General features: G+C 40.5%; 2 protein-coding genes across 4 annotated transcripts; one reads left to right on the top strand and one right to left on the bottom strand.

The window, feature by feature from the left end:
- Positions 1-321: 321 nt before the first annotated feature.
- LOC108984326 (BTB/POZ domain-containing protein At1g63850-like) lies at positions 322-3,480 on the top strand. The gene is made up of 2 exons (XM_018956241.2): positions 322-1,567; positions 3,091-3,480. The coding sequence occupies exons 1-2, from the start codon at positions 497-499 to the stop codon at positions 3,358-3,360; spliced, it is 1,341 nt and encodes a 446-aa protein (XP_018811786.2). The 5' UTR covers positions 322-496; the 3' UTR covers positions 3,361-3,480.
- Positions 3,481-3,791: 311 nt separating this feature from the next.
- Positions 3,792-7,802, bottom strand: LOC108984327 (uncharacterized protein At1g01500-like). Of its 3 annotated transcripts, none has more exons than XM_018956242.2 (3): positions 7,595-7,802; positions 5,914-6,750; positions 3,792-4,634 (listed from the first exon to the last, which is right to left on the bottom strand). In XM_018956242.2, exons 2-3 carry the CDS (start codon positions 6,619-6,621, stop codon positions 4,404-4,406), a joined length of 939 nt encoding a protein of 312 aa, XP_018811787.1. In that variant the 5' UTR covers positions 6,622-6,750; positions 7,595-7,802; the 3' UTR covers positions 3,792-4,403. The 3 variants fall into 3 exon arrangements, with proteins under 3 accessions (XP_018811787.1, XP_018811790.1, XP_018811789.1); XM_018956245.2 differs by lacking the exon at positions 7,595-7,802 and adding an exon at positions 7,396-7,580 and having other exon boundaries at positions 3,794-4,634; XM_018956244.2 differs by lacking the exon at positions 7,595-7,802 and adding an exon at positions 7,011-7,343 and having other exon boundaries at positions 3,794-4,634.
- Positions 7,803-9,261: the final 1,459 nt, after the last annotated feature.

Here is a 9,261-nt window from a genome sequence, read left to right as displayed (position 1 = left end):
GTTAAAAATTATAAAATATTTTTAATTTAAAAAAAAACTAAAAAAATAAGTTTTACAAATAAAAATATAAATAAAATTGTAAATAAATGTACCACCACTCTTAATATAATATTAAATAATTGAATGATATTTATTTGTAAAGGCCGTAACATATTAATAGTTTAAGGGTTGTGCTGCGCATCAGTCAAAAATTGCAGCACACCACACAGATTTTTTTTTTTTTTTTTCACTCAATCTATTGAGTGAAAAAAAAACAATAGGCTGATATTTATATTTTCTCGATTATCAATAATTAATCTAAACATCGTATGCCACTGCCATGCAATGGAAAGAAAAGGAACAATATGAGTGGTCCACAACGCAGCTGATTCACCTGACCAAAGCTCCAAGACGGTTCCTGTTTTTGTAAGATCATTTTCTCGGCGTCTCTCCCAGTTGTATCTGGAAAGAAAAGAACCCCAACCAAATCCTTTTCCTACGGGCTGTAGCCGAGAAAATGATGATAGATGGGCCCGAGAAACGGCAGCGCTTGGATCCCACCTCCACCGCCGGCGTATTCTTCAACGACCGCTCCACCGCCGACGTCGTCCTTCACCTCTTCATTGAACCCTCTCCCTTCGACTCTCCCACCACCATCACCGCAGCCTCCGATTCTGACGTTCAGATCTACCTCCACTCCCACGTCCTCCACCGCTCCAAATACTTCTCCGCCCTCTTATCCGACAGGTGGCAACCACCCCACGGCCAGAAAAAGGGCAAAAATCCCAATCTCAAACCCTTGAAACTGAACCTTGGGGTCCCGCCTACCACCGGGTCCCTCCAGTCCCACCTCTCCGTCCTCCATCTCCTCTACTGTTCGGATATCTCCAATTCCATCGACAGCGCCTCCACCGCCCTCGATCTCCTCCCCGTCGCCCTCGAGCTCCTCTTCGAGGACTGCGTCAAGTCCTGTGTCCAGTTCCTCGAGGCCGTGCCCTGGACCGAGGACGAAGAGAAGCGAGTTCTCGGTCTAATCCCATTCCTGAAAGAGGAAGAGAGCAAGGAACTTCTCGACAGGGTTTCGCCCGGTCAAACCGATTTGTGCGAGGAAATGCTGCACGGGCTGGTCTTATCCGCCATTCACAACTATCCGAACATGGCGATCGTGAAGGCCTTTGTGGCGAAGCTCCTGAGGGATTTATCGTCGAGGGAGGCTGCCAAGAGGGTCTTGGAGAGCGCGTTCGAGACCAGCTTGAAGGTCGTCAAGGAGTCGTTGGAGGAATACTCGAGCCCGGACTTCAGAGGGGATCACAACGAGACCGAGGCGATTCAGAGGCTCAATCTTCACAAGGCGATGACGAACGGCAGGCATTTGCTGTGGTTGGTGGAGAGGATGATCGAGCTGAGGGTGGCCGATTCGGCAGTCAAGGAGTGGAGTGACCAGGCGGCATTCACGGCCGATTTTCAGAGGGCGTTTCGTGACGATGCGTGGAGGAATATCGTGCCAGGGTTACCGGTTGTTGTGCTGAGATGCACCACGAAGCTCGCCAATGCTGTCGCTGCGGGCAACATTTTGGCCACCAGACAGGTACTTCCGGTCTGCCGATGGACTAACTTTCTTATTGTATTCGTTTTACGTGCTGGTTGAAATAGTTTAGTGGGTACCCTTAATAGTTGGTGGCTGGATCTTGAGTTCTTAGATTTGGGCAAAACACTGGCCAATTGGTAATAGGACTGGTCATTTTTAACCTATTGGAACCGCTTTAGACTACGTGATAAGTTAGTTCTATTTTCATGGTGGATTTATGTTGTTGAGTTTCTGGAGGAAAATTTATTGGGCAAATAATAACAAGAGGCTATATCTTAATTCTAGAGTTAAGATTTGGAAGAATGCAAGAATAGCACCAAAAAAGTGTGAGGAGCTAAAACCCTATTTCCCTTGGTTCACATCTACCCACAAAGTTCATAGCCACCACTTGCCCTGCGCAAGCTGAAGCATAAATGGTTAATTTTTATTTCATTGTTTGCTCGCTTATAACGTCTGTTTGTCTCCATTAAACCCATTTCAACATCTAGGAGTTGGCTCAAGTGGTAAGGGCCTTGGTCTTGGTGGTATGTTCCTTCCAGGTTCAAGGTTTGAGGCCTTTGGTGCCAACAATTTTTAGGGCCGCATCTGATCAGTAAAAAGATGATGATTTACCTGATCCATGATGGGTATGGGTTACACGGCACTGGTCTTTAACCAGGTAAAATACATGTTGCATTTGTAGTCTCCATGATTCCTCATCATAAAAAACGTAAACCCATTTGCCTCCTTAACATGATTACTAATAGTCACATATCTAAACACACACACACACATCAAAATTATCAACACTGGGTTTTCCCTGTAGTCTTGGTGGCCAGTGGACATGCAATCACTCTCATGGTAGAGGTACAGGCTTTTAGATTATTTAAGACAGAATCTTTGTGTTCCGAGTACTACTTAACCAGGTAAAATACATGTTGCATTTGTAGTCTCCATGATTCCTCATCATAAAAAACGTAAACCCATTTGCCTCCTTAACATGATTACTAATAGTCATATATCTACACACACACACACACACACACACACACATCAAAATTATCAAAACTGGGTTTTCCCTGTAGTCTTGGTGACCAATGGACATGCAATCACTCTCATGGTAGAGGTACAGGCTTTTAGATTATTTAAGACAGAATCTTTGTGTTCTGAGTACTCCTTAACCAGGTAAAATACATGTTGCATTTGTAGTCTCCATGATTCCTCATCATAAAAAACGTAAACCCATTTGCCTCCTTAACATGATTACTAATAGTCATATATCTACACACACACACACACACACACACACACATCAAAATTATCAAAACTGGGTTTTCCCTGTAGTCTTGGCGGCCAATGGACATGCAATCACTCTCATGGTAGAGGTACAGGCTTTTAGATTATTTAAGACAGACTCTTTGTGTCCTGAGTACTCCTTGACCTTTGATCTGATGGTACTTGACTTATATACCAGTTTATCAACTTTAATCAAAATTAAACTCCAAGTAAACCATGCCTATGTATTTTCTTCTCTTATTTTTCAGGTTAGAAAGAAGCTAGTGAAAAATTGGCTTCCCGTTCTTATTGTATGCAAGGAAAATGTCTCGCCTAGTAACAGATCACCGTACCTGGAACTGGAAGAGACATTTCTGAGAATAATCTCCACCCTGCCGATGTCAGATGCACAAGAGCTGTTGCAGCAGTGCCTCAGCTTTTCAACTCGAAATGTTGAAGATTGCCCTCACTTGTTCACAGCATTCAACACCTGGTTCCGCCGTGCGGCTCGACCTCCATGGACAGACAACCTTAGTTAGACACAATGCCCGGCCTTCTCTGTCAAATATTGTGCATACTAACACCATCATTGGATAGAGCTTTGTGCGGACTGTGAATATTAGCATCCATTTAGACAAGGCCACAAGGGCTATTGCGAACTGATGAGACTCCCCTTTCACACTCCTTTCATAATGAGAGGCAGAGTATTTGAAAATAACAGATTTGAACCCAAAAATCTAAGAAATAATAATCAGCCTTTGCGAAAAATCATTTTTGCTGTCAGAATTAGCTAGTAACTTCTATACGAAGTTTGAGAAATTCTTCTGATGGAAAAGAGCCATGCTACTTGTAAAAAAAAAAGGTTCAGTATACATAATTTTTAATAGAATCCAGAAACGAGGAGCCCTCTATGATCACAGGATTTGAAGTTGGAAGTTTCGTTCTAACTCTACGAAATTGAGAGGTTACAAAGAACCAATAATATAAATTTGTATACATATATCGGAAATATTCACTTTTTACAGCTTTTGATTGGATTTTGCATTAACACTAGCAGTGACTTGATCTTGTGTCCGCTCTCACTCTTAGTTTAACATGTTCACGGCACATTATGCTACAACACAGACATCAAGCAAAGCTAACAGATGCAAAATAAGTATAAAGAAGTCTGAGTCATGAGCAGTCGAGGGGATCTACATCCTACACATCCTTCCATTACAAAAACCTCACGGCTATTAATACCTTACAAAACAAAAGCAGCTGAACTTCACAGATATTTAAGGCCGCTGTAGACTGCACAACTTACATGAGGATCTCAACATACTAACGAGGATCTCAAATTTCCTGCTTGCGTGATTGTTCATCCAAAACCAGTGGTCCTTCTCTACTAGAGGAAAGGCTTAGCCCCAGGAGAGACCAAGGAGGCCTGAAGTCATGCATTTCCTGCACTTGATTCCAAAGAGACGAGCCTCCTCAATGACAACAGACACATGCCAAAAGTACCACCAAATTAACTGTTTTTCATCACTGAAGAGTTGAATGGATGGAATTTGGCAAGATGGGCAAACAGGAAAAGCCTGGATTATGGTAGCCGCCTTCTGAAGTTACGGGTGGTGCCTTGGTAGGTTCGAACCAGCAAGCCCACTCCAATTCCAACTCCAAGACAAATGCTAAGACCAATCCCAACACCCACCCTTACCCCAGCATTGAACCACGAAAGTTCTTCATCTTCACCTTCAAAATATGCTGTTCCAGGGTACTGGCTATTGTAGGTGTCTTCGTTTTCTGGTTTGTGGTTTGGGAGTTCTGACATCTGTGAAAGTCAAAATGACATAAAAAGCAGGATGCCTGGTTATGGGAAGGAACATTTATAATGCAAGTAACTACAAAGATATCCTAGGTGACAAAATGTTTCTTAGCTCCCCAAGGTAAATGCCAACTATAAGAGACAAGTAGGGTACGCCGCCAAATTATGGAAATCATATGAAAGAAAATCAATTAAGTCTTAGCTGCGGTAACAATATCAATTACCATCATGCTCGGGCTATTGCACCAACTAGGCACTGAAGAAATCCTGAAGTTGACTTCAGCTAATCAATTTAGACACAGAATTTCATATTAAGACATCACTTTGAAGATAAAGTTCCAATATGGTTTAAAAGATTTTGTACCTATTCAAGCGTCAAGATAAAGAAATTGGCAATTGGCAATTTTGTTAAGGAGGCAACATATTTCTAGATCAGCTCATATACAAATGAAATTGGCAATAGCAGCAAAACAAACAGTGCAGAAGGGAGGGGTTGACAAGATACTGGATTTAGCAGATAAAGAAAGAACGCTATGAACAAACTGAGAAGTTAAACCGAGAGAATTCCCGAGACTCCCACAAAACTTCTTTCTTGGGTCAGCATCATTCGATTGCTCAGAACAGCAGGTGATCTCTCTATTAGACTATCGTTAATGAATAATGGCCAAGATTTTGTAGGTGATGGAAATCAAGCCTCACAAGGGATATTGGATTATCTCCACTATAAGCTAACTCTAAACCTCGACTGAATACACGTGATATGTAAGAATTACGAGATAACTTTTCTACTCCTTCCAAGTCTGGGGTCATGCTGATTATACCTCCTCACTAAATCAGAATGGGTTCTAAGAGTGATGTGGGCCAAAAGCTGCAAGTGTTTGACACACGAACTGAACTTGTAGGAATGGTGAAGAACATGCGAAATGCAAAGAAGATAATCATGGGAAGCCACTCAAAAAGCTTGGGTTATGCAGTTGCAGCAAAGAGTAGGTAATCTTTCCAGGGTTGTTTATGTCAGCAAACATTACATGGAAAACCATGAAAGATAATGATACTTCTGTTATGCAGCTCGCTGAAATAATGCCACAAAACAAAAGAGTAGCACCGTATCAATTCTTAGCTTCAAAACATGTCAAGACATCCCATACTTTTGCAACAAGAACTACTAAAGTGAGTCAACTTTAGGCAACAAATATGGGATCAAATGTGGGCGGTATAATGCAATACTTAACATTATAGATGAATAGAACTAAAACTAAAAAGATGCTAACCATTGAACCCCTACCTGCAAAGCAAGCATGGAAGGAACAAGTTTCTGCCCTTCAGTCGCTTCATACTCAGGTATTGCAACCAACGTGCCCTTCCTCACATGCTTCCTTCGATGAGTAAGTTGCAAAGCGTTTGTTAAGATAATTGGAGTGCCCGAACAGGACCCTGCAATGTAGACCTCCATTGTAGGTGAAGCCAACTCTGGCCCCAACAATTGCTTTCCCTTGAAGAAGCCAGTACCCACAGTTACATTAGATTTACAATTCATGATCCATGCCCAACCTTGATTATTCAATTCCCTGACAGAACCATTCTGATTACGCAATTCTAAAATTCCAGACAACACAAGAAGATCCTTGTCGAAGACCTCAAACTTCACACTTCCTGTCATCCTGATACTATCAGTACTCACAAAAGTAGCCTCTTCAGACTTCTTATCCAATCGATCTCTTCTAAGAAGAGTTGACACCCCATCAGAATATATACTAGCTCTAACACCATTGACTTCAAGAAGAGTATCACGGTTGAGGGGAACATGGTTGACTGTGAGGTACTCGGGAGTGGAATCATCAATTTCACATTTGCTAACTCGAACATAAAAAAGTCTCAAATCAAGCCAAGTTAGAGAAACCTTGGCGCTGGGTTGATAAGAAGAGTTCATCATAACCATGTGGCCATTGTTAGTCCGTCCATTTCCACTAGACGTTGCATAATCATGTTCCATGGCCCCAACGAGTTTAATCCTCAGAGAAATCTGTCCACTTCAATTGATTCGATTGAGTTGAGGATTTTGGGACAATTGATACAAATGAAATTCAAGCGAGGAAAGAAAACCCACAGCATCGTTTGGACACTGGAAGACCAACAAACAAAAGAAAGCAGAACCCCAATCAGTATTCAAGATAAGGGATTGGGGGTGTAAACAGATATGAACAGCAGAGTCTATGTGAAGAGCAATAACTGAATAAAATAACTTCTAATTTATAACGGCCGAAACCAAGTTCAGGCAGGAAGCACACCTATCAGAAAGAAATAATAGAAAGGACACGGAGGTCTACACTCAACTATATATGGAACCTAACAAGATAGAGGGCTTAAACAGAGGAACATCACCTTTAAGATGAAAACATTCTAATTTCTGAATAAATTGCGCGCACACACAAACATAAGATAATCACACAGATCAGAGGCCAACAGAGGAACAAACTACCCAACAAGAAGCAGAAAGGAAAGATAAAGAAGGGATAAGAAGATGGAAAACCACAAGAGAAAAATCCAAAGAACAGTAGGATACTAGGGTGAAACCCAGCATATATTGACAGCAAAAGCTGAACAATGCGTGTCTCTTTCAAAACTGATTCACACCCAATTTGAGGTGAAGTAAAAATCACATCAAGCTCAACTAACGGGAAAAAAGGCCACCAACATAAAAAATTGGAAATGAAGATATTTCAATAGAAAAAGCGTAGGAATCACCGACAGTGAAAAATGAAAATACCATCGTCACCAGAGCAACCAAATGCTACTGGAAGAATTTGTTGTCGCTCAAGTTGCAGCTAAACAAAACAAGTGTACTCTTAACCATTTGATGATACATCAGACAAACAAAATAAAACCCCAGAGATTCCAACCAAATACCGTCGATTGACGACAAATAACCCACGCCAACAATTTATTTGATTCCCAGGAAAACTCACCGCAAATATCTTGAATTCTCTCTTTGCAGCCTCTAAATGCCGGTGATCGAATTTGATCTTCTAGTGTGAGTACTGACTGACCCCTCCAAAAGAAAAAAGTGAAAAAAACAGAGCTTTGAGATTCCACGGAAAAAATTGTAGCCACGCAAAGGGCTACATCTTACTAGACAAAGACCCACCAAAGCCTCCGAAGTCTGAATTGACAAGCAAAATGGTTTTGGCCGTAGAAGTGGGGTCGCACTGTATCAGATATTCTTCGGATCTTATCCAAAGACGGGGAAAAACTTTAGAAAGGCAACTCATACAATAAGACACGGCCGATGTATTGAAAAGGACGGCCAGCTTTGTGCTATTGGGTGTAGAGGATTTATGAACATACGAGAGATTTCTCTAATATCATGGGAATGTAAAGCTGCAAATGCTTTATTTTTATGAAGGTAAAGTATTCCCTGTTAAGTAAGGCATGAAAATTGGACAAAGTGATGAGGAACGTGTTGTCCTACTTTGCTTAACAATCTCCATGCAATATTTGAAAAATCTTGGGTATCTTATGCAGCAAATGGAGATCTATCCCATGTTGCGTACAGAAGTAATCAAGCCTTTTATGACTTCGTATTTCATTGCAAAATGTATGGAAATTAGATAAGTGGGTGTCAATCATTGATAGGCCAATGATTTAGACCTTTCTATCTTAGACTTGGGTCTTGGCTACAAATTCAGCTGCAGCGAGACTTCATGATCCGTTTTCATGTAATACAAATTCATGAATTAGCATCCTCTGAATTCTTGATTCTTATCAAAATTTTAGACTTTGGAGTAAGAGAAATATAGATATATATATATATATATATGAGTAATAATAAAACATTAAATTTAACGTTAATACCTACTATAAATCAGGTCCATTATCTTTTTGTTTTAAAAAAATACATCCGCGCTGAATCAATTTCTTTAGAAAAGTAAATATTGATATGTCAATATTTGATGCTTAGTTTTGCACTGTATTCTGATAAAGTATGAAAATATCACAGCACAGCAAGTGTACGAAGAAAGTCCTCAAAGGAGTATTGCTTCATTCATAGTGTAAACAGCGTCCCTTCATCCTTCTGTATAGGATGTTTACAATGTATTTATAGTCTTATCACAAAAATATATTCCACAGTTGGAATATTTTATATCTCAAATATACAATAATAGAATCTATTATAAGGAATATTTAGAATATTCCTTCTGACGCCTAGGATTTCTCCATCTGACTGTGCAGCATTTTTCCTAGAGTCTTCTAGAGCTACCTCCATATTTTTGTTGGTGCTTCTTAGACCATCACGTTCTGATTCAGAGGAATTATTTTCCTTAACAGCCCCCTGCGAGTCAATCGGCACTGAGCAGATAGTGAGGCTTGAGCGTAAGAGAGTGAATCGAGCTGTAGAGAGTGATTTAGTAAAATTTCAACAAGTTGATCTTTGCTAGATACAAAAGAAACCTTGAGAGCTTTGGATGCCACTAGATCAAGGATAAAATGATAATCAATGTCAACATGTTTAGTATGAGAATGCATGACAGACCCAAATTGTTATACCACAAAGTAGGTGGCTCAAGAAGAAAAATACTAAGTTTTTTTATCAATGATTGGAACCACAGAATTCCACATGTTGTATTAGCTACAA

Source organism: Juglans regia, chromosome 16, assembly GCF_001411555.2.
Source record: "Juglans regia cultivar Chandler chromosome 16, Walnut 2.0, whole genome shotgun sequence".
Taxonomy (NCBI): domain Eukaryota; kingdom Viridiplantae; phylum Streptophyta; class Magnoliopsida; order Fagales; family Juglandaceae; genus Juglans; species Juglans regia.
The sequence above is the reverse complement of the archived record's forward strand: the minus strand, read 5'-3'. Positions and strand labels throughout refer to the sequence as shown.